At 44.2% G+C, this 25,726-nt stretch overlaps 1 protein-coding gene across 1 annotated transcript in view; it reads left to right on the forward strand.

Annotated features, from left to right (window-relative positions):
- The window catches only part of Micos10 (mitochondrial contact site and cristae organizing system subunit 10), a 33,402-nt gene extending 25,559 nt beyond the window's left edge, over positions 1–7,843 (forward strand). Inside the window, exons 2-4 of the mRNA XM_003471365.5 lie at positions 4,128–4,175; positions 5,259–5,368; positions 7,603–7,843. Of these exons, the coding sequence (XP_003471413.1) occupies positions 4,128–4,175; positions 5,259–5,368; positions 7,603–7,617 (173 nt within the window). The 3' untranslated portion in view covers positions 7,618–7,843. The remainder of the gene's footprint in view (positions 1–4,127; positions 4,176–5,258; positions 5,369–7,602) is intronic.
- Positions 7,844–25,726: the final 17,883 nt, after the last annotated feature.

The following is a 25,726-nucleotide window of genomic DNA, read 5'->3' on the forward strand; positions in this document are numbered from 1 at the left end:
AAATAAAACATTGCAATTAAAAATCACTTTATGAATTACTTTTTTTCTGAGAATAGCCTTATTTGAATCTTTAAAATATAGAAATGGAAGGGGATATTTGATTGTGTACCGAAAAATTGCTCTTAATTGAGGATGTAGCCTCTCTCTCTCTCTCTCTCTTTTTTTTTTTTTTTTTTTTGGTGTTGAGGATCGAACTCGTGACCTTCGTTTGCCAAGCAGGCACTTACACTACTGAGCTAAGCCCCCTAGACTCCCCTTTTTAACTTAAGATCTCAGAGCACATTTTGTCACACCTCCTTTTGACTGGTCTGAACTGTGATTTTGAACTCAGATTTGTACTTGGAGATAAATGCTTTTAATAGGAGCAAAATTGGGTGGTTGGGCATACATCTGGATTCTAAAGATGAAAGATTTTTCTTGTACTGATTGATGTTGAAGTGTTTCTCATATTTTTGATTGAGCGATACTGGTAGCTGTGGACTTAGCATCACTCTTGGTCTCCTACTAGGAAAAGTTGAGCATCGGAGAGCTTTCTTTCCTTGGGGGAAAATAGAAGAGACAGGCATGGAGTCAGAAGGACCAGAAAAATGCTGAAATATTTTCCTTTTGGGCTTTTGATTTCTTTGCCAAAAAAATTGCCTCCAGATGGAGAAGAGCAAAAGCTCTGATTGTAAGCCATTATGTTTTTACTGGCTTGCCTCCTCATCCCGTTGCCTGGTTTGGAATCTGTAAGCCGGTCCAAATCCTTTACCTCATTTTCTAGTACCAATTTACTGTCTTACTCATCTTCCAGCTGCATGGGGTGAGGCAAGTCCCCTTGAAATTGAATCCTCTGCCATTTTATACACCAAGCAGTAGCAGATTCTTGGCCACAGAGGATCAATATCGGTCGTTCCCATTTCTCTAAAGTTATTGGGTTGCACCCACCAGGTAGACTTACGTCTGTTACATACTCGATAGGATTAGTCTGAGAATGAATCCGAACAAGCCCGCTTGGCTTTGTGTAGACTTGTTACTTCCAAGGTTGCGGCTGTTGCATGTGGAGTGTAGTTCGTGTTTTGACCATATCTGACTTCACTGGCAACAGAAATCTGGACACTCCAGTTTCCCCTGGGAGGTGGTGATTGTTGGGGTTGAAATCGGAGGAGAATACAGTGTCTGCACATAATGCGCACAGTAGCGCTGTAGTCTGGCTGACTTGAGCCCCACTTCACTGCTCTACAACTAATGAACAGATTAGCCTGGGGCACTGGTTTCCATTCCTGGGCGAAGGGGCACAATACCATGTCAGCTGACTTGATTTCAGAGGACTTTTGTTGTTGTTGGGAGAAGAATATTCACAGATGATATTCTAACATTAGCTCCTTTTTGTTTTCCTAGTGGAACTGGAAAATGGGATGACATAAATGATAGTGCATTTTCTTTTTTTTTTTTTTTTGTACCCAGGATCGAATTTGCAACTTCACGCTTGCCAAGCAGATGCTTACACTGCTGAGCTAAATCCCTGGCCCCTGCATTTTCAAGTTGGATACCAAAACAGACATGACACATGGATAGGGCAAAGGAATGGCATTTAATTACAATTTATATTTGTGTGAGGAATAGTCATATGTGTATACATCTGTATGTAGTCACGTGTTACATAAGTACAAGGATGTGTTCTGAGAAGTGCATCATGAGGTGACTTCATCTTGCACGAACATCACACAGTATAGATGATGCAGCCTGCTGCACGCAGGCTGTGTGATGTAGCCTGTCACCCTGGGTGCAAGCTGCATAGGTACCCCTGCACTGGATACTGCAGGCAGTTCAGAACATAGTAGCAAGTATATGTGCATCTAAGCACAGAGAAAGTACAGTTAGAAACACGGTATGAAAGGTAAAAAGTGGGGTGCCGTTTCTCACAAGGGGCCCCTGCCCGCTTGGAAGTAGCTCCGGATGAGTCAGAGCGTGAGTAGGGAGGTGTGTGAAGGCCGGACATGGTTGTACAGCACCGTGGGTTTCATGTATACCGTGCCACTCTTAATTGGTTTTTAGAACTGATTTTCTTTCTTCAGTAATAATAACCCTAGCTTATGTTAACTTTGACTCTTGTGATTACACTTACCTTAAAACTATGGTGTAGCTTTATAAGAATATTGTATCTTTATTCCATAAACTTTTAAAAAACTTTTGAAAAATAGTTTTGTTAAAAACAGTTAGCCTTAGGCCTACACAGAGTCAGCATCATCAGTTTTGCGGTCTCCTGCCGGAGGGTCCTCACCTGCAGTAAAGCACGGTAGTGTGCTTCTGTGTGATGGCCAGGCCTTCTCGTGGAATCCTCCTGGAGGATCTGCTAATGCTTTTGAGCAGGGGTCACTCTGTTCAGATATATGTCCATGGGGTGTTGCTTGCTCGGGTTTGGTTTGGTGTTTTGTTTTGTTTTTTCCTCTCTGTCTCACTGAAGACTTGTTTGTAAGCAGATAATTCACCGTGAACATTTCTATCTGTTAATGAAAACATTTTGGTGTTAAGGTCCATAGTTTCAAACTTGTTAAGGGACTTGAAGTCTGCAGAAGCTTCTGCTAAACTCTTCACTGTGGATTTTCTTGAGAATCCTTTGTCCCCTGAAGATTTCTTTTCTCCTGCCTCTTCAGCTATCTGTTCCTGTTTGTTCCATTGTAATCTTCTGGTGGCACCATTGTATAGATGCTCTCTGTCTTTGACAAAAATGTAATTTACTAATTACTAATAACAGTTGGATTATGTAAAGGCACAAAACGAATTACTAGGATCAAAAAAAGATACAGATTAGCTTGTTCTCTGTAGTCAGGTTGTGTGTTTGGAGCAGAAGGTTTAGCCTGGCTGAGGAGTACTTTGAGTATACTGTACTACCCTGAAGTCATAGTTAGAGAAGAAATTCTTAGAATTTCAGCAACACAAACTGTACAACAAGGAAAACTGAAAGGCAAAGCTGAATTGGGACTTTCAAAGAGATTGTGAGAGACTCTGTTAGCCTGAGGAGTGCTTACTTAGGTGCATCAGAAGACACACGCGCACGCGCGCGCACACACACACACACAGACACACACACACACACACACAATTGGAAACAATTGCCTACTAGTCTGAAAAATGAAAGCAGTCAGGTTTTGGCTTTCCTCCTTGACTAGTATAGCTTATTTTATTGAAAGTGGGATGTATATCACCATAGTATGTGATGTAATTTTTTTAAAAAAACATTTTAATATACTTTGTGAAAGAAAGAGAGCCAGCACTTAAGTCTATGACCATAGCAGTATTGAGGTTAAATTTATTGAACACATGCATTGAATTTTTTCTTTACAACAATGAATTAAATAATAGTGCAAGGGATGTGTGAAATTGTGCAGTTGGCATTCTCATGACCAAATTTGACAAACACAAATGCGCTGTTAATGGAACCTGGATGTAACTCAGTGCTAGAGCATTTACCGAGGATGCATGATACCTAGGGATGAGCCCCAAATCCTCACCCCCCCAAAAAGCAGGCCTTAAGATTTGTTTTCTAGTCAGACCACTACAACAGACTCCCATTTCGCCTTTGCTTTAAAAGATAGTGGTTAAAGGAACACGCTGTGGAAGAAGCAGGAGAGGCTTAATCAGCACCTGGGTGGGCTGGAGGGATACACTTTCCCTCTTGGGACACTAGGACTTGGCTGCTAGTATAGCTTTGGGAATTTTTCTGAATTGTGCCATTTTATCTTCCTCAAAAATAGCAGACATTACTCAAAATGCTAAAGTGACAAAGGGAAGGGGTGGTGGCTCCCCTGTGAAATAAGGTAGGTTAACTACATGCCTGCAGTACAGAGGGTCGGGAGCAGTCTCGTGGCTTGTTCCCAGCCTCCCACCCTCACACTCTGCAACTTGTCTAGACAGAATGTTGAGGATAAAGTTTTTATTTCCTATTGTGGGCAGGGAGATCAAAGGCATCTATAAAGCCCCTATCTGACCTTTTATGGTTAAAAATGAGGAAATCAAATCAACTCTTCTTTGAATTATGAGAAAATAACCTGTTTTTTGCTGTTCACATTTAAGAAATGTTAGTTATTTTTGTCGGGTTACTATTATGCAATTTAATGTATTTTTTTTTTCTCTTCTCTCTGTAGGTACTGGTTTTGGATTAGGAGTTGTTTTCTCTCTTACCTTCTTTAAAAGTAAGTGAGACTCTTACTAATTTTCCAGTACAGTGTTGCAATGTATGTGATGCACAGTGGGGGCACTGAAGACACTGCACCCTGATGCTATCAAGGGGTTCGGTACACAGAGAGCACCAACTCGGTAGAGGGCAGAGTGGTTTGGACCGCTCTGCTTCCCCCAGGCGTCGAGTCAGGGTGCCTGATATCTTAAATATGATACCACTTGAAAAGCCTGTGCTTTATGCCAGTGAGTCATTTGGCCAAATCTACATGCTCGGATAGTTCTAATTAATTTTTTTCTAAAGGAACTTGAAAATGAGAGGCTTGCGGGTAATAAAAACAAATGAACCAGAAATGCACATTCTCTTGGCCCAAAATTCTAAGCAAAGGGCAGGCAGTATCCTTTTCATTTTGTGGAGAAACATCTGAAGTTTGGATATTGAGTAGAAGCCAGAGGCTTACTGTGACCCTCTTCCATGAAGGGCTGGCAGTTGCTACATAACTAGAAAATCAAAATTAACACACATTGCTGATATGAAATAATCACTTACAGATTGGCTTAAATGAAAACTCTAATTTACTATAATGAAAGTATGCTAATATTGGTGAAATTTTTACCTATTTTTATTAACCAAGCACCATATTGAAAGGATTGTGACTTCTTTTTTTATTTATTTTATTTTTTTGTCTTTTTCTTTTTTATTGGTACCAGGGATCGAACTTGCGACTACCTGCTTGCAAGGCAGGTGCTTATGCCGCTGAGCTAAATCCCCAGCCCCAAGGATTGTGATTTCTAATAAGGTTAAGACATTAAATTGAGTCGGTGATTAGAACTGATAAAAACAAATGTGTCTACTGTTTTTATATTTCCCAAACCTAGCAGTATAGATGCTTAGTAAATATTAAATGCTTTAGTTTACTGATTAACCCCCCTCTTTGGGGGGAACACTGATGAAACATTGCAGTATATGGTGTTTTATAGTCATTGATATGATGTCTGCTGAATATTTATTGAACCCTAGGCAAATGTATTTAAGGGTTGGGAGGCTTTCTCTTCCTTTAATGGTTCCCTATTGGGATTTTCCTTTTTCTACTCAATAGGAAGAATGTGGCCATTGGCCTTTGGTTCTGGCATGGGATTGGGGATGGCCTACTCCAACTGTCAGCATGATTTCCAGTCTCCATATCTTCTACATGGAAAATATGTCAAAGTATGTACAGAATCGATATTTCTCTTTCTTGCAGAAGAAAAAACAGTTTCTCCTGAGGCCCTGAAGAATTCTTTAGAGTGTGTATGAGGAGTAAACTGTGTCATTGTGATACTGCTGAGATCCTAATTGCTCTTTGGCCTTTATTGATGGTGACACTGCTTTGGTGCTAAAAGGGTCTCCCCTGAGCCTTCCAGGTGCATATTGTGCTCACTTACACGTTAGCTGACTGGAATTGAAGTTACTACCAGTGGTGAAAGTATTAACTATCTGTAAGTAGCACTTTTTGTTTAAGATCTCAGAGTCTGTAAGCATCTCACACGCATAAGCTAAACCTAAAGACTTCTGGGACTCTGCCATTATTCTGCTTTTATTGAAGAAGTCAGACTTGATTGTCTTATGTGGGTCTGCCAAAGTCCTGGTCTGCAGGTAGATTTTTAAGGATCCCAACAAGCTAAAAGAGAAAGGAATATGCATGAGTCTTAAAATTTCCATGTGTAACAGCTTTTACATAATTGAGCACTGTGAGGTATGCAGGAGAGAAGTGGAAGACTGCTTAGTGAGGGGTGGTATTTATTTTTGTATCTGGAGGGTTTGAAACAAAGTAAGCACTAAAGTAAATGTAGCAGAAGTTAATGGAGGGGATTGTGTGTTCTGCTAGCAGTATAGGCTTTGGGCTTGCTAAGGCATAACCTTTGCAATAATGCAGCCTCCAGTGAACCACACAGCACCACATGCACGGAGTGCTCCGTTCTCCGGCTGTCCCTTGAGCTAGAATCATCACTGTAATGGGGCAGCATCTGGGCCTGTATGCTTGCTTCCTGTTGTTTCACTTTGAAACTTCCATGTCTCATCTATAAATATAAGAGCAGTAATTTCTCCCTATAGAGGTTTTGTTTGTGTTATTTGTTTGGAGTGTGGGAATGCTAGAGATTGAGCCCAGAGGCTGATGCATGCTAAGCACATGCTGTATCACTGAACTGTGTCCCCACCCCCAGTAGGGTGGTGTGAGGATTAAATGTGCAAGTGTTTCATAAGCTGTGAGATGTGATATATAAATAGAAACATTGGTTGTTGGAGCCAACCAAGAAAGGGTGATTGATTTGTCCATTGTTTCACCATAATAACAAGTAGAGTGGAAAATGTGGCACAAATGCGTGTCCTAATTTAGTTGGGAACTACAGCCACAGAGTTACAAACTCTCAGGTAACAGTTCCCCATCACTGACCCGAAGGGGCTGGGGGGGGACGGCTTTGGTCTTAGTGAACCAGCTCTGTGCCAAATCGAGAGTGAGATCAGCAGAGGGCCAGTGTACGAGGAGGTGTGGCTGGATGGCATCGACTGATGACAGGCTGTTCCCCTTCCCTGTCCCTCCCCTCTCCTTGCAGCAGTGCTGAGTCTGACAAAGGAGCAGGGACCTTTAGGGCTTTCATTGTTGAAAATGTTTCCATTGTTCCAAACTGAGTTGTCATGAGTAATGGTTCAGAGAGATTATATGCATATTATATGTTTAATAGCTGGGAGTTACTGTGGAAAATATTGTTATATTTTTTATAGCCTTGTGTGTATTGCTCCAGAATGGCCTTGTAACTTCTTCCAAACTTGAGTCTGTGCCCTAATGTCATTCTCCACTCTCTGAAAAGAAAAGCAAAATCCCCTCTTTGGGCTTATTCAGGGCGGTCCCATGAGTGCCTGCTGTGTCCTGTGGACCACCCTAGGCCTTATCTTCACTTTCGTTCTCTCAACACTGCGCAGGGGATTATGAGAGAGAGAGAATTATCCTCATTCAGCAGAGAAGAAAGAACCTTCCTGAGGTTAAGAACTTGCCAGAAATCATGTCTTCAGCAGGCCGTTTGCTTCAAGCTGTGCTGTTTGTACTGAGCTGTGAGCTCCTAGATTAGTGATGGTGAAGCTTTTAGAGCTTTCAGTGACACAAACAGCCCTCTGTGGCATGTGTGCCATAGAATCGCACTACTTCCCTAGATGGATTTTAGGGATACAGGTTGCCAGGGACTGATCACCTCATTCTGTCCCACTCCTTTCCCGTTCTCTGTGATCGAAGGAGAGCACCCCTGGGACTCTGGAGGCATACATGTGGCTTCCCGTGAGACAGTGAAGCGATGGTATGGTAAAGTGTGGGTCCCATTGGTCCTCCGGGTGTCGCTTAGAGCAGTCATTGTCACAGGGTTGTCACAGTGTTCCTGCACCATCCTAACCTGAGTGTCCTTGCTTCACAGGAGCAGGAGCAGTGACCTACACCGAGAACATCCCAGTGGGAGGAAGAGAAATCATGTTTATTCCTCAGGAATACTGAAGTGCCCGGAGTAAGCGAACACTCTTCTGTAGCAGTGTTACCAGTAATGCTTTAAACTCCAGCACACTGTTTATGTATTTGAAACCAAGTCTGTTTCTTGTTTTGTATTTTCTCTCTGTAAATTGTAAGGAGGTGATCTTAAAAGAAATAAATTTAAAAAGGAAGTCTAGTGCCTGGCTTCATTCTTTGCCTGTAGCCTGAGCTTTTGGAGGACTTGGTTTGCAGCGCCTGGTTACAGCTCCAGAGTTCTTCTGCAGCACAGCCAGTGTGCTCGCCTCACCACTTGCCCCCAAGGCATAGTTTGCCCCTTAGAGGTTAGCGGGTGAGGTTGCGGATGGAGATGAGTAATGTCTTGTGGAGCATTCTGCACTGGAGCAGCTCCGTAGTCTTGGTGCTGTTCTCACCAGCAGACCTGGCAGGGCAGGACTCAGCTGTGCCTGCTGCACTGAGCTCAGGCAGCTGTTGTGTTAGCAGGACTTGACCTTGACTGGATGGCTCCTCCATTGATGTCAAGCCGCGTAGCATCATGGGGCTTGGCACAGTCCAAGCTTCAGCCCCAGGGTTTTTCTCCTGGCAGTGGAGAGAGCTAGGGGCACACCCACCTGGCTGGTAGGCCACAGTTGGGGCTGGCTTTACCGTCATATAGCAGCTGGGGTTTGAGACAGAAGGGCCATGTCTAATACCTCTCTGTGAATTTGTTTTTTATAGTTTCACTTGAGCTGTGTAGCGGGGGGCACAGAAAGAGCATATTAGCAGTTCCTTCTGATAATGGGTACTACCTCAGAACTCAGGTTCTCATGTCTTCTTTTTCTCCTTATAATAAAAGTAAGATGGGCAGATCTTGATCCCATTGCTTTTTCTCTCGGGTTAATTGAGCGTTTTCTATGCTGGGGACTGTTGCAGGCAGCGGAGATGAGTGAATACGAATACTCCGGCTCACACTGCTGAGAGTGATAGACACGCAGATGCGTGTGACTGAAAGCGGATTGTTTGTACGGGGCGGCAAGCTACGGATATGAGGTGCAGTGGGAACAAGGGAGAAGGCACAACCATGTTTCTGCAAGTGGCTTTGCAGAGTGTGGAACGAGGGAGAGAAGGAAAATAGCTCTGTGAGGCTCACACTCATGGAAGTACACATCACAGCTGGGAAACGACAAGTAACTCATGAAGCCCAGAGCGCTCGGGGCAAAGAGGAGCTCTGCCAGTTAGGCTAGATAACCCCTCTGGGTAAGCCAAGGCCTGCCCCGCTTCTACAGTCTATTAGAGCTTAGAACCCTGCTGTGATGCATAGGTTCAGAGTGAAAAGCCCCTGTCCCCTTTCCCTCCCTCACTCCTCACCCGCCCCCTGTCCCGAAGCATCTGCTGGGCTCTGGACCTGAACAGGCGGTGGTGGCATGCTGCCAGAGATGGGCTGAGCCCAGCATTGTAAAGTCATGGCCATGGCATGCCACAGCCACTCAGCTGTTTTTTATGTGGCCCTCTTCATTCCATAATCAAAGCAACCCATGTACTTAAAAACAGCCATGTGACCTGATTCATTTCTTCCATTTTCTCTTCTCTATATTTGTTTTAAAAGTCAGGATTTGGGTGTGTAGCCCAGTGGCAGAGCACTTGCCTAGCATTTGCAAGGCCCTAGGTTTGATCCTCAGTACCACACACACATACAAATTTCAGTTATTCACTCCATCTTCATTTCCACTTGGCTTCCTCCATTTGCTTTAAGAGTTAGTATTCTAGCCCAGCGCCTGGCAAGCACAAGGGCCTGAGTTTGATTCCCGGTGCAAAAAAAAAAGTATCCCCACCCCCAATTTTTCCATCTTCATTTAGGCAGAGGTAAGAATAACAAATCCCCATCCAAAACAAAGATAGAAAACTGTGCTCGCAAGTTTTCTTGATGCTTCAGAATAATAAAGTAGTTAGGGACATTGGAATCAAGCTGCTTCTCTTGTCTTGTCAGTTACTAGGTTTTCAGGCATCAATTTGAACAGATCCCTTTACCCAGCACCACTGAGGAGCTAAATGGACAGGTTCCTTAAGGGAACAATTTTGGGCAAAGGCCAGAGAAGGAAGCGAGCATGGACTGTTTGTTTTGGTCTCGGTACTTTGTATTCTCACCTTGCCACCCTTAGCAAAGACTGGCCGGAAGCACAGTGCTTGATCTTGTCCCTACTCTGCCTCCGTCTCAAATCAACCTTCTGAAAGTTCCAACTCGTTGCCAAAGGCTACTTCAAGTTTTATTAGAAATTCAAGTCCTCCAGGGCCCTGTTCCTTTGTGGGGTTATGAAACTGACTTCACCTCTAGTCTGTCCTTCTGGAACCAAATAGAAGAAAATTCATGGGTTGGGGCGGGGGGTGCAGAGAGTACTTGGAACCCAGCTGGGCATAAGAATCTAGGGTAAAGCTGTGGCGCCCCAAAAGTGGCCTACTCTGCCAACATATATAAATACATACAGTCCGAGTTTGATGCTGTATAATTTGGCCTCAAATAATATGTATTTTGAACTCATTTAGGTGAATAACTTTGGCATTCCAAGTGCCCAGTGGGGAAGACTTCATCAGGCACATTGGCCTGTGCAGAAGTGCGCCTTTGTTCTGAGAAATGGCCTTCAACACACTCTGCTGAGCTGTCTGCTTTAGTGAGTGTCATCCTCTCTCACCAATTTCAAAAGACCCAAGAATGCAGTCTTGAAATCCTGCTTATAAGAAATGCAGAGATTGGGGATGAAGATGATTGTGTAGTTTTGCTTTTTAGTTTTCCCAAACCTCATTGTTTACTTTCTTTTTTATGTAACCAAGCCATAATTGCATTTTACTTGTCATGGTTCAATCTGATTGTATTGTTGGAAGGACTATTTTTGAACCTGTCCAAATAAACGCTGCAAAGTATTTCCACAATGATGTACTCCGTGGGGCTGGGACAGCTTTATCCTAAATGGTCCTGAGACGAAAATGGTTTCCTGTTGCATGCTTTCTAATTACATAAATGCAAAGTTGGTGGAAGGGAGAAAGTGGAAATTCTAAGTACCAAAAGGAATGTTAAATTTAGAATAATAAGCTCATCTGGAAGCCATCACCACTTTTTCCTTTAAGTATGCTGGAGCTCCACTCATCCTCGACACCAAAGGATGGTGGTGGGGCTCCACAGACTCGGACAGGAGTAAGCAGGCAAGTATGGGTCACTGTTGAATGTTACGGTGGTAAAGGATCTGAAGGAAGAGGGCAGACAGGACCAGGGAGAGGCAGCCTGAAGCCTAGGGTGGGAGTCAGCCCCAGCGCCAAGCCTCCATGCCATCGCTTACTTGTCTGGTCTTGAGGGAAGTTCTTATGTCCTTGAACACCAGGTCCCTCATTTGTACAGAAGAAGAAAATCTACTCTGTCAGCTCTAGGGGTCAAATGTATGTGCTACCACATGTATGAAAAGATGTGGTTGGGGCTGGGGATGCAGGTCAGTGGTAGAAAGCTTGCCTGGCATGCACAACACCCTGGGCTTAATCCCAAGCACTGCGAAATACAAAGAGAGTGTTGCTATTGAATTAAAATACAGAGTGTAACCGGGCATGGTGGTGCACTCCTGTAATCCCAGCACTCGGGAGGCTGAGGCAGGAAGACTATCACAAGTTCAAGACCAGCCTGGGCTACAAAGTGAGTCCAAGGCCAGCCTGAGCTGCATGGTGAGACCCTGTCTCAAAAATATAAAAAATAAAAGAAAAGCAAATACATAGTGCAAGATACTATTGATAGATAGTCGGGATTGTTTCAGAACAGAAAGAACATAATCCTTGGCTGTTAGAGTTCAAATCAGCAAGATCCAAAGGAGAGAATGCATTTCAAGTGACCTTGTCCCCACTCCCTACTTCATGTCATCCGCCTTAGAACAGTTCCAGCTCGTTGCCAAAGGCACACTCTCCCGGTCCTCCAAGGGCCTGTTCCCTTGTGGGATTGTGAAACGTCTCACTTTGCTTCTTGTGTGCTCCTCTGGAACAAAACTAATAAAGGTTGTTGGAAGACACTCCTCCATTTTCATAGGTAAATTTTCACCCTCTTAGGAGCCATATCATCGTAGCCTTTTGAATCTTCACGCTAGCTTTAAAAACAGTCACCTACTTGCTGAGCATAAAGGCTCAGTGCTAGGCTGGCGGGGAGGAGGGAAAAGATGCTGAAAAACAAAGTGGGAACCTGAGTGCCTGAGCTTCCATCCTGGTAGGAGACAGGACTATTCCTGAGTGTTTGAGTCCAGGATAATCGGTCTGAGTTGTTTGATCCTCACTTGTGCGGGTCAGAACCAGAGGGTGTACCTGGGGATGAGATAGCAAGAATTGGTGGGTGAGGTCAGGTGATGTCTTCATTAGGGCCCAGAAAAAAGCTCATCAGCTGTTTTCAGGTCATCTTTGTTCCTAGCCTACCAGGCTGAGCTAGCACAACTTATTTGATCACCTTTAGTGACAATGTATAATAATATTTATTGAGTGTATGCCATGTCCTAGTGACTGTGCCAAGGATTCTCATACATCATGGTGCTTAATTTTTACAACAAGCCATTGCCTGGCCTTCATAATGAGTTTTAAGGTCAGCCAGATCTCCACAGCAAGACCCTGTCTCATAAAAACACAAAACAAAACAATAGCTAAGAGGTAATGCAGGTGGAATTTGTCTTTTTTTTTTTTTTTTTTCTTTTTTCTGGTACCGGGGATCGAACTCATGACCACCTGCTTGCAAGGCAGGTACTTATGCCGCTGAACTAAATCCCCAGCCCCTCAAATATACTACATTTAGTTTCATTAACTCTTTCTCTCTCAAATATATAATTTATTTATTTATTTTTTAAACTTTTTATCGGTACCATGGATCGAACTCATGACCACCTGCTTGCAAGGCAGGTACTTATGCCGCTGAACTAAATCCCCAGCCCCACAGGTGGAATTTGAACTGGAGCCCAGAGCTCCACCTGTTACCTGTGCTTTAAGGTGGTCAAAGGCTTTTTAAACCAGAATGGGCCATTTCCAAGCAGCTTAATCCATTTTAAACTTGATTTGACACACTTAAACTAGTTGGAATTGCCAAGTGCAGCTGTAAGACTAAGTTGATGTAATTTGAAAGCAACTATATTTCTTTTACAGCTGTTAATCAGCAGCATAATCACCAGCCAGCTTCTGTTCAGTGTTGCTAAGTTTTCATAAATCCTTGCATATGTAATAAAAGCACTGTGTTATTTTATTGGCTTGTGCATCTTAAATGTATATACTTTCTTGGGGGCTGGGGATTTAGCTCAGCGGCATAAGCACCTGCCTTGCAAGCAGGCGGTCGTGAGTTCCATCCTTGGTACCGATAAAAATGAAAAAGACAAAAAAAAAAAAATGTATATACTTTCCAATTTGAGTTTTCTTGAGAATGTATAAACAGTAGGATGAATTCACTAGGTACAAAAAGAAAATCCTTTTTCAAAAGTATACTGGTAATATTTACTATTAAGGGTTAAAATTGTGATTTTTGATTTTGACATAATTTTATATCTTTAGAAATGTGAAAGTAATACAAAAAAGTTCTTTGTACCTTTTATCCATGTTCCAAATTGTTTATGTCCCACTTTCTTTATCCTGTGTGTGTACACCTGTACATGCACAGTATTTCGGGGCTAAGACCCTGAAGACCCCTCTAAGACCAAGCTGGAGACATGCTTATTTACCCAAATACTTCAGTGTCTACAGTCTATTGTGATTGACTATAGCCCATTACTATTTGTGCTTATTACTTAGATTGTCCAAATTTGTCCAATAGGAGCTCTTTCAAGCTGGCATCTATTCTCTTGACATAGCCACTGCATTGCTTGAATAAAAAGTCTCCCGACCTCTTAGATGTTCCCAACCCAGCCTTGTAATCAGCCATTTCTCCAAGGAGCCCTGTTTCTTTTATTGGGGGAAGGTAATAAGAACCAAGATTTGGGGGTGCCTGTTGCTATTGATGTGTCATTGCCTAGACACCAGCTGTGTCCGCCTCTCAGCAAACAAAGGAAATGTGTGTGTGTCTGTGTGTGTGATGAGGTCTTGAATCCATACTGCTATCTCAAGTCCAAATCCTAGGATTAGAAGCTGGGGTACAGCTCCGTGGTAGAGTACATGGTTAGCAAGTTGAGTTCAGTCTGGCCTTCCCTCCATCCATTCTGTGACTTCCTTACCTAACAGAGGAAAATCTGGCTCTAGGGAGTCACTTCTAAGGGAGCTGTATGTGTAGGTCTGTGTCTGAGTGCGGATGTGCTATGACGATCAGAGAGGCTTTCAGCCGGTGTCCGTTCTCAGACCCTTTAGTGTTCACCTCTTTTGTCTGTTTTTCCACTTCTGTCGTTTCTTACCCTCTGCCTTTTCTGTATCTGCATCTCTGGATGTGACCCAAAGCAGAGTACCTTCTTATTATAATATCTATGGACTGGTTTCATCCTTGCCATTTTCAGGTAAGTGGTTGAGTTTAATGGCTATGTTTTTAAACCCCGCGCCCCCAAATTCACTTACTTTTTCAGTGGGTGGCTCTCGCTGCTCACTTCTATGGCTCAGTGACTTTGCCCAGGCCATTCAGTGGGGCATCCTCTGTTCCCATCCTGCTCTGCCCAGCTCACTGTGTCACTGTGAGCAAGACACTCCATCTCCCCGGTCCCAAATGACAGTTGTAATGATCCCTATCTTCTCTGTGTCTTTCCCAGCTGCACAGCAGAGATGTGAGATATTACAGAGATAGCTATTACTATTTTACGTTGTTATTAGTGATATCATAAGTTACAATCAAAAGGATTCTCCTCTAAGCTGGAAGTTTATCAGGTGTGATCTAATGGAGAATGCAAAGGCCCACTGCTATTTATGTCTTCACTTGTGGGCCAGGGATTTGGCTCAGCGGTGTAAACGCCCGCCTGGCAAGCGTGAGGTGAGTTCAATCCCGGGTACCATCAAAGAGAAAAAAAATCTTCACATGTTCTCCCTTGGTTGGACTTAACGGATGAAGCCCAGTTCTACCTGGTCTACCAGGGAAAGTCCTCCTGTGGAGGAATACAGAGATGATTATAGATTTTTCCTTAACCCACTTAGACACCCTGTGCAAGGCTAGGAATTACTCGCAGAAGGTTAAGCCCATCATATAAAGCAGCAACCACGTCTGTTATGGTTTCTTGACTCTAAGTGGCTTCCTGGGCTTCAGTCTCTTCTACCAGTCTTAATGCTATTTTATGCATGTTGCTTTCTGTTCAGAAAGTTTCACTGACTCCAAATTCACAGAACAGAAGTTTCTTAGCCTCGCTTTCCAGGCCCTCCACCATCTAGCTCCTATCCCTACCTCTTACCGTATGGAGTAGGATGGGACCAATGCAGAGGCTGCAGAGCCAGACTTGTGGGGCTATTGTTGTTGCATTTTGGTTTACTATTGTTTTGCAACAGGAGTATCACTATGTTGCACAGGCTGGGCTTGAACTCTTTGGGCTCAACTGACCCTCCTGTCTCAGCCTCCCAAGTAGCTGGGACTACATACCATTATACCCTAGCTGGATTTGTGGGGTTTGAATTCCAAATCTACCACATTTTAAGCCTGGTGTGGTAGCACATATGTGGTCCCAGTACCTGGGAGGTTAAGGCAGGAGGATTGCCGTGAGTTCAAGCCCAGCCTGTCTCAAAAAACAAAAACACCAAATCTGCCACTTTTTATCTATGAGAACTTGAAAATTACTCTGCCCGTGCCTCAGTTTCCTCAACTGTAAATGGGAATGATAATAACATCTACAAAAGTTATCAGAATTAATGAACATGAACAGCTGCTGGAATTGCCTGGCTTATGATAATGGTAGGTGACTGTCCGTCCATCTCTTCTCTACACAGCAGTCAGTCAGTATTAAAAAGAACCAAAGTCCATACAGTGGACTCCAAGGCCCTGGGTGACCTGCTATCTGACCTTGATGCACCTGGACCGCCCGCTCCCCGCCTCTGTTTCTTGTTGAACACACCAGCCATTCCGTCCTACGGCCTTTGTAGTCACTAGTACCTTCCTCCAGATACCCACACAGCTTGCCCCTTCAGGAGCCAGAGCTCTCCAAAATTCCACACTTTGTGAGATTCAGTTCCCCCGCGAGTGTCCTTTTGCCTCTCAGTTTGGATTCCTCAGCGGGAATGTGGCCCAGGCCGGGTCCGGTGTCCACCCTGGTCCAGCCCCCTTTGTTCAGGAAGTTAGATTCCTAGAGAACACACATGGCTCCGCGTCACCCAGGAGCACACACACTGCTCTTTAGGGTCTCTTCCCCCTTCAGCCACCATCCTCCTACGAAGGGGGATCATTTTTCCTCAGTGATTGTGGAGCACAAACACCTTAAGGGAAGAAATGCCCTTCTGTGAGATTAAGTACACACAAAAAGACCAGACTTGGGGAGAGAGAAAAATCCGTCTCCCTCTCACTATGGGTTTGTGGAGGCTACTGGGAGCTGAGAAATGGATAATAAATAGATAAATTAAAATGAATAAAGCAATGCTATTACAGAATTGATTTGCCTAATCTGTAGCCCAAATGGCTCAGAAGAGAACCTTGGTTGGGGACAGAACCAGGGCTGGGGGTGTGATTCTCATGAGGAGGGAGGCAGACAAGTGGGGGGCATAAGTGAGGTGTTGCCTGACAGTGACACATCTCCAATCACAGCTCCTCAGGAAGCTGAGGCAGGAGAATCACAAGTTTCAGACCAGCCTGAGAGACCAGGAGATCAAAGGACAAAAGTATAAGGGCCTAGATGAAGTAGACAAGGTGAGATAAGCCTTGAGGGACATTAAGAATGCAAAAGACAAAGAACTAAAATCTGCTGGTGACACAAAGCCCGGGAACAGCCCCAAACCTGCATTTCGTGCTTTTCCTTTTTTCTAATAAATCACACTTGGTACATTCCCCACTGCTCCCAGCCTGCCAGCATCGTTCTTAAGTGCTCTCAAGACAAGAACCCAGAGGGGAAAAGCTGGCTGCATCCGGTGAGGGCTGCAACGGCAGCTCGGAGACCCTGGCCGGGACTGCTCCCTGGTGGGTACTCAAAGGCTTCCTGGGGGAAACTGGGTCCTGGTGGAAACCGGTGGAAACCGTGTATCCAACCTAACTGGGCATCCGGCGAAGAGATTCCCACTTTGTCATCCAACCTGACTCCTCCATGAGATGTGAGGAGTGACAGAAAGCCCTCATAAGGATACTCCTTAGCGCAACCTCTAGGGGAGGACGGTGGTGCTACATGACTTTCGGGTAGAGAACTTGTCTCTCTGCCACGAGGGTCAGGCCCTGCGGCCACCCTCCTGGGACAACATGTGGATGCACAGCAGGACCAAGGTCCTACAGATAGTCTAAGCAGACGCTCCTCATCTCTGCCCGGATGCTTTTTGGTTCCCATGGTTTGTTTAGCAGTGAGCTAATTTAAATCAGATTGTATGAGTAAAAATGTTTTTAAAGTTAGTAACATGTTTCCATCCAGATTGTTAGCCAATAAAGATATGATCAAAAATGATTTAATAATGCAATGTCTGTTGTTAGCTATATACAATAAGTAACAGTTTTTCCCCTGGATATATAGATATATAGATATATAGAGAGTGCTACCTTGATTTAAGAAGCTAATTTGTTTTACAGTTTGGGGAAGATGGCTGCATTTGTGTTTAGGTAGGGAAGATGGCTGTGGTTTGTTGGTCACCTGATGGGGAGTTTGGGAATGGAAGCAAAATTTTGCCAAATGCTTTTGTTTATGAGTGAAAGTGTTTGCAAACAGAAATATCCATGAACTGAGGTATTACTGTATATCTTTAAGAAAGTGTTAACTGAAAAAAAAGTGTTAACTGTTATGATTTTAAAATAACTAAGATAAATAAGTAGAGATCCTTTGGCCTTAGAACTGCAAGATAAAACTGTTTTCTGTAGAAAAAAAAAAAAACAACCACCTGAACTAATTTGTTCAGCTTTTATCCATTGATGAGACTATTCATTTTTCCCCCACAGTCATATGGCAATGCACCCCTACATATGTCACTAAATACATTATTATAATATATCTAAGTTGGCTATGATTAAAAATTTAAACTTTTGGCTGGGGATTTAACTCAGCGGCATAAGCGCCTGCCTTGCAAGCAGGCAGTCGTGAGTTCGATCCCCGGTACCAATAAAAAAAAGTTTAAACTTTCAATGTCTAAAACAATGAGGTTTCTTAAGATACAATATTCCCTTGGTTAAACTTATGAAACTAGATTAAAAAACAAAAGCTCTATGTTGCACTAAGATAGTTTCTTGTGTTTTCCATGGTTAAAAGTTTGGTTACTAAAACTGGGTTTTAAAAGTTAAATTAAGTATTGATTTATAAAATGTTTTCAACAATCAGTTTATAAATTGGTTAAACTATTAGTTTATAACATAACCTCTATAGCTAAAAACAAGATATACTATGAGTTTAAAGTTAAGGCTGCAACAAAGTAACTAATAATAGATTCTGTGTTTATATAGTATACATCTAGACCTTAGACATATACCATGATCAAAATTTGATCTCTAAGCTTGGTCCTGCCATTTAAAACTTAATCTACACCTAGTTGCTGTGCTTAAAAACTTTTTTTTATACAAATGAGACATATTTACATATTGGGTAATAAGTCTATTTATGGTCAAAGACACTTTTTCCTAAACTTACAAGGCTTCTAAAGAGGTTCCTTAATTTTTTTCAGTACAGTTACACCCTATAAATCAGGTTTCAGCAAATTTAAATTCTGCCTTAAATATAAAAACTAAGTAAACATATCCAAACAAGATTTCAATTATTGCCAACCTTACAATATACTAAAAATATCTGTATTTCTTAGGCATCCAAGGCTTCGAAGATAGAAAATTTAAAAATACTGTACTGATGAGTTCCAGACTATGATTATTTGTGGTGATAAAACTCTCTATGATTGCTATGTAATTGTGTTATAATAGAATGCAATTTATAGTTGCTAAGTGACATCTCTAAACTTTTTATACTCTCTCTGAGTTCTTTATGCATGTCACTTGTCCTTAGATGTAAGGATCTTGAAGATAGATTTCTGAATAAAAGTCTGCCTGTGGTGCACAACTCCTTTTTCCTACCCTCCTGATCTGATGATGAAGGTCATCAACAGATGAAGCAGCTATGTGCCTGGCAAAAATGCATATTCCAGACAGGAGCTGTAACAGATCTCTATGTAAGTGGCAGAGAGGAGATGCCTAGAGGAAAAGCGAGTCATGCTGGGGCCTAAGCTTCACCTGGGGTGGGCTGCAGATGGAGTGTGGCCCCAACATATGATGTACAGCCTGACCTTAGAGGTTCCCAACAGGATCCTGTCTTTCTTTTTCTGTTCTTTCTCCTTTTATCACTTTTCCAAATTACACAAGAGAGGGCTAGGCATGGTGGCAGGTGACTGTGATCCCAGTCCTGGGCAAGCTGAAGCAGGAGGATCTCTACAAGTTTGAGGCTACATAGTGAGTTCAAGGCCAGCCTGAATTACCAAGTGATACCTGATTTTTTTTTGTACTGGAATTGGACTTAGGACCTTGTGCTTGCCAAGCAGGTGCTTATGTCACTGAGCTATATCCTCAGCTCGATTGAGTATTTTTGGCACTCAATCTGAGGCAGCACAGAAAAAATAAAAAGAGACAAAGTGTAGAAAGGCCTTTAAATGCGGGCATGGGAGAGCTGCAAAGGAACGCAAATGCTCTCTGAGAACAAAGCAGTGAAGCTATCTTTATCAGGTCTGGCTGGGGGAGGAGTTTGGGAGGTGGGCGAAATGACACATTAACCACTGATTTGAGGAATATCCGCCTGCACAAAACAGGAAACAAAGATTGACTGGGGGCTGGGGTGGAGGCTTGGGTGGTTGTGGGGTCTGGGGATTGGAAAGGGCTCTGTGCACGTGCAAAAAAAGAGCAGAAGGTTTATTTCTGGAACTAGAAGGAGAACCAGAAGTTACTCTTAGACAGATAAGTTGCTCCTCCGAGCCTGGTACCAATTTGGGCGGATTTCATGTTAGAAATAACTAAACCCCAAGCTAGAAGAATCTATCAATACTCTGTCTCAAAAAAAAGTACACAAGAGAGACATCTTAAAGATACCTAGTCCGTCATAAATTATTATGAGTAGCTCAGTATCTGTTCCCAGAAATCACCTTTAGGTTTTGTTTCATAAACTTGGGGCCAATCAAAAGTGAAAGATTTTAAAAGTTTGATTTTTCTCCAAATGTAAGTTAAAAAAATAAAAAAGCCTCAAACTTAGTTTTATAATAAAGAGAATAAACAAATATCCAATCTAACAATCTATAGTTCTTCTGCACGATATTTTATACTAAAATAAAAAATTTAAGTATACCTTTAGATAAAAACACCAATGATTTTTAACATAATAATGTCAACATAATTATTATGCTAAAATGTTGTTTCATTTCAGGGGCTGGGGATTTAGCTCAGTGGCATAAGCACCTGCCTTGCAAGCAGGCAGTCGTGAGTTCAATCCCTGGTACCGATAAAAAGGAAAAAGACAAGAAAAAAAAAAAAGATATTTAATTTTAACACAGGTCTCATTTTAACTTGGTTTTAAACATTCAGGAAAAAACCCCAACAAGATACATAAAAATTAATAATAATTTAGGCTAGATAAACAAAAGGGGTTCTAATTACTATATTGGCCCCTGATGACAGTCTCCACCCACACGTGTGGCTGGTCACTTTTTTTTGGTGGTTTGAGATAGCATCTTGCTGTGTACTTCAGACTGGCCTTCAGCTTGAGGTGACCCTCCTCCCTCAGCCTCCCAAGGCCTGAGAACACAGGCTGGCAGCACCAAACCTGCTTTCCTTTGTCACTCTTATGGTTCAGTGAAGTTTAAAAGCCACAGTGACAGCTATGAAAGCTCCACGTTCAATCACAGAATAGGTCAAAAAAAAAAAACCCAAAACCGACGTGTGCCCAGCTCCCACATCAGAGGGCAAACCTACTCCTCATATCTAGATGAGAAAATGCTGTTTCTCTGTCCATAAATAAAACAGACACACAGTCAAAGCAGCTGCCGGTCCACCTTCAGGCCCTCACAGGGTGGACCCTGATTAGCACATTAACCACAGGGATTAGGAGGCTGTTCTGCCTTTATCCTTCTCTTTCACTGTCCTTTCCACATCTGTTCTCCTTTGCTTTTTCCATACACATAGAGACTCGGGGCATCTTCTTCTGTGGTACCTCAGCATATTCTTGCCTGTCCGCCAACTGGCCAGGTGCATAGACTTTAGGGCGGCTGAAGTAGGTCCTCTTGGTGGCTCTTGGCCGGTCCAGGTTCCATTCCAACCTGACTTATTCCCTTACTGATAAGATTACAGATATCAGGGGCTGGGGATTTAGCTCAGTGGCATAAGTGCCTGCCTTGCAAGCAGGCAGTCGTGAGTTCAATCCCCGGTACCGATAAAAAGGAAAAAGACAAAGAAAAAAAAAAAAAAGATTACAGATACCAACAGGGACTGATACAAAATCAGTGAGTCTCACGACATCGCTACCCTACTTCAATTGGCTCTCCTTATCTCACTGAGAGTTTATGACACACGGCACAGAGCCTAACCGCTCCCCACTAACAGCAGTGGCCCTACAACATCAGAAGGGACTGGACCTCCTGACTGCCAACTAAAAGTGCATGCGTGCATGTGTGCGTGCGTGCGTGCGTGTGTGTGTGTGTGTGTGTGTGTGCGCGCACACGCGCTGGAGGGAGGGGAGCTATGTCTAGTCCTAAAAGAGAAATGTTGCTTTTATGTGAACAGCAGTCTAAACTAGTGAGGGTTGCAGCACAAAAGTTAGCTGACCAAGCTTCTAAAATCCATCAAAAATTAAGAGTCACGGGCATCCTGGTCAGAGATCTAAAACTGGGCATTCTGGTTACTTCCCCTAGCTGGGTTATTGTTAATGCTTCTCATAACCCTATTATATGGATCATGCATACTCAACTTCTTGGTCAAATTTGTTTCTTCATATCTGACGACCTTAAAGCTACAAATGGTGATGCAAACAGATTTGCTGAGAGGTACTCATCATTTCTACTCAGAGCCCTTGAATAGAGCTCACATGGTGGCCCTGACTATGCCCTGCCCTGCCAGTGCCACTTCTGTGCAGAACAGCAGCCCCAGTGACTGATCTCCCTACGGCCTAACAGCCCTTAGGGTCACCAGTGCTGAGTGGGGCTTGAGGCCAGAGACAAAGGAACAAAGTACAAGGGCCTACATAAACTAAGGCCAACTGAGAAGAGCCTCAAAGGAAATTAGAGTGCGAAAGACAAAGGACTCCTAAAATCTGCTGATCACAAAAAGCGTGCTACATTTTCACCTGTGCTCTGCCCCTTTATTGGCTCTGCACACACTGAAGACCTATATGTAAGCTCCTAGATTCCAGGACTTCCTTGGCATCCACCTTGCCCCCATTGTCTGGTGAGGGCTTATCTTTATTGTAATAAGCCACACTTGGCACTATTCCTCACTGCTTATAATCCTGCAGTATCTTTTTGCTGGTGGAGAGCAAGAGAGAGAGCATTGGTCTGTCTCAGTGGGAAATTTAGCGAGACTTTATCTCAAAACAAAAAAGAAAAACAAAACAAAACTGACTAAGGAGGGGTTATTTTTTCAAAGCCCTTGGCACCCCAATCCCTGGCAAAGTGGTTCACATATCTGGTAATGTCTGCATACAGATACCCATTTCAACTCCAGAATTCCTGAACTTAGACCTCATCTGTGACCTCTTCTCTCCGTTCACCTCTCCCATTCTTGGCACATGATCCCTCTCTCTGACCCTTAGTCTCCCATCCCACCTGTAGAGGGCACTTTAGGTTTTCCCAGAGTTCTCATTGCTGCTGGCCAGGTCAGGGCTTCCCACATGCCCTCCACGGGGAGACCCCGCCGTGCATGGCTCCCTCTTCCTGACTCCACCGAGGCTCCCTGAGCCCTTCAGTGCAGGAGGAGGAAATGACAGGCTGACCCTAGGGTGATGGGCTCAAAGTCCTAATCGCCAGTTCTGGTTCTGGATCTGCCAATAACTGTGGAAAGAACTTGAACAAATCTTGTTTCTCTGTGGAAAAGGATAATACGACAGTAACTGTAGCTTCCACACCGTGCTTCACGTAGGATGCTTCTTTCTTTGGTGAATTCCAACAGTAATACTGAGGGTGTCTACCGCTAAAATTCCTGTTTTCCGGCTGGGCATGGTAGCCATACCCATGATCCCAGCATTTAGGAGACTGAAGCAGATGGACTGGAAATTTGTGGCCATCCCTGGTAATTTAGCAAAGCTTTGTCTAGAAAATAACATGAAATTAATAATAGGGCAAAGGCTCAGTACAGAAGGCCTGGGTTCAATGCCCAATATTAAATCCCACTTTCCAGATGAGGAAACTGAGGGTGAAGAAGTACATTGTTTAAGTAAGGGGAGACAGCTTTGTGCTGAAGCCTGGACTGGATCCGTGGAGTCTGGCCCCAAACCTTTCCTGTGCTGTATATATGAACCTCCCTCCCTAAAATAGCTCTCGTTTTATGGAGCATGAGCTATTTTCCAGGAACTGGGCTGAACACTTTGTATCCATTTATCTCCTTGAATCCTGGCTCCTTCCCATCAGAATCTCACCTTAAATGTCACCTTTTGGAGATATTTTCCGAGGCTTCCCACTAAATCTATCCCCCTTCTACTGCATATCCCATTCTGGCTTATTTCTCTCATGATATCTTGATTATTCACAACCCATCCGATTCCTTGCCACACACCTGCCTGTCTGTTCTTAGGTTCTGTATAACAAACTTCGTGAAGGCTCGGCCCATTGTTGGGTCCCCAACACCTCTCCAGCTTTAGGCACATAGTGGGACACTAAACAGTTGCTAAATAAATGAGTGGATCGTTGGCAACAACCCAGCGGAGTACAGGTCATTCTAACTGCTTTTTACAGATTGGGAAACCCAGGTGCAGACACGAAACCATTTAGAGTCCCCCAGTCAGTGCATGATGGAGCACGGAATCACACCACACAGGGAGACGCCAGAACCTCCCCTGCTCTGACCTCAAGGCTGCGGACACTCTCTGGGCCTTCATCTTGAAGAGAAGAGACATGTGCGATGGACAAGGAAGGCTTTGGCTTGTTTTCACTCTTCCTCCAGCAAGAGTGCAGAGGTTTGGACCCCTGTGGAGGCCAGACTGACAGGATTAGAGGAAACAGCTGGCCCGAGCCAGTGCCCTGCGGGAGGGAGCTCACATTCCCCGGACTCTGGGAGGGAGCAGCTCCCTGTAGCCCAGTCACATTCCAGGTCGGTCATTTTCCTGAACCCAGATGTTTGCTAATGAGCTGGGGAGAGGGGCTTTCAGCCCTCAGCCCCAGCTCTGGGCCCCACATTACCTCGGCCCCACGAGGCTGGCCAAGGGCCAGCAAGCTCTGGCTGCAGGCCGGTGCCCCGTGCCAGCCAGGCCTGTCAGGGCAGCTGGAGCGGCACTGCCAACCAGGTGCATCTCCTGGAGCTCAGGGACTCTGAGTTGACAGGTTCTGCCTTTCCCACTGGGACCCCATTATCCCAGGTCCTGCTGGTACTGCATCCCCACTGTGCCTAGTGGGAGGAGCTTTTCCGCAGACAGAAGGATGTGGTAGGCACAGAACATGGGCTGTGGGTTCAAGTCCAGCCTTCACCAGTTGCTAGTCTCAGGTAAACAACTACACTTCTGGGGGCTTTGATTTTCTTCACTTGTACAATGTGACAGTGACAGATTGTGGACAGGACCAGATGAGATCATGCAGCACAAACTGGTGTCATCAGCGAGACCCCTTCCAGGCTCCTGCCCACACTGTAGTCCTTCTGACCCCACATTCTTGATGTGGTGGTTGGGATTGTTCTACAAAGGCTCCCTGTGTTGGAGGGTGGGCTGCACAATGAAGGGCACTGGGATTCCATCTTGCTGCTGGCCCTGGGTGATGGGATACACTCATTAAGCTATGCTTTTAGCTTCCGCACTGTGGGCGTGGACTCTCACAAGGTGTAGACCCCCACTTCTGCCTAGCCCAGGGTCCACAGAGAATGGTGGTTGTAAGCTTTGGTGACTATTTCCTGGGTCCCTACTATGCCCAGTGCGGCCCAGGTCATCCTAAAGACGGTAGTTGCCATTGCCTCTTCCTCTGAGATTTTAGATGAGCTACCTAACCTCTATAGGCCTTGCTTTTCCACGTATTAGATGCGGATACAACATCGTTCATCTTACAGGCTTATTTCGAGAGTGCAGAGGAAGAGACTGGGCGTACTATGATATCAACCCTAACCACAGTGACCATTATGGAAAGACTAATAGGTGGGAGACGAAAATGACTTTGTTCAAGTATATATATTATACATCTCTTCTGGCCCCACTTTAGGCACCCGGGACATTGAAATAAATATGGAGCCCTGTCCTTAGGGGGCTCACAGTCTAACGGAGGGAGGAGTGTACACAAGTTTTGTACATGGAGAGCAGCTAAACTGTGTCCCACGCTGCTGGATCTCAGCCAGAGGAGGGAGTTTATTTTACCTGAGGGTCTTGGGAAGGCTTTCCAGTGTGGTGCTTTAGAACGTATTTGACAAGATAGGAAGAGAGTCAACCACAGGCAAGAGGTACAGTGCATACAGCAGCCAGCAGGGGATGGAGTATATGTACCGTGAAGATAACTCCAGGCCTCTAGTCCAGAGGAACTCCCTAGCAGAGCTGGTTAAATGCACAGACATAGACAACTCCAAGATAAAGCAAAAATATCACCGGTCAAGGGAAATCTCCAAGCAGGCAAGTTAGCTTCTCCCTTGAAGTAGACGACGGTGCCTCTTGTGGAGGATGCCAGTAATCCCAGCACTCAGGAAGCTGAGGCAGGAGCACGGCTTGGAGTTCAAGGCCAGCCTGGACTACACAGCAAGACCTTGCCTCCCCGCCCCCCACCCCCAAGAAGAACAACCCCAATCCACTCAAGTGCTCCCAGGTTAGATGCATCCAGGTTAGGCTGGAGGCTAAGCCAGGTACTTCCTCTTCCCAGGACTCAGG

This window comes from Cavia porcellus, unplaced genomic scaffold (genome assembly GCF_034190915.1).
Source record: "Cavia porcellus strain 051 isolate PalLab524CR breed Dunkin Hartley unplaced genomic scaffold, mCavPor4.1 scaffold_25, whole genome shotgun sequence".
Lineage (NCBI taxonomy): Eukaryota > Metazoa > Chordata > Mammalia > Rodentia > Caviidae > Cavia > Cavia porcellus.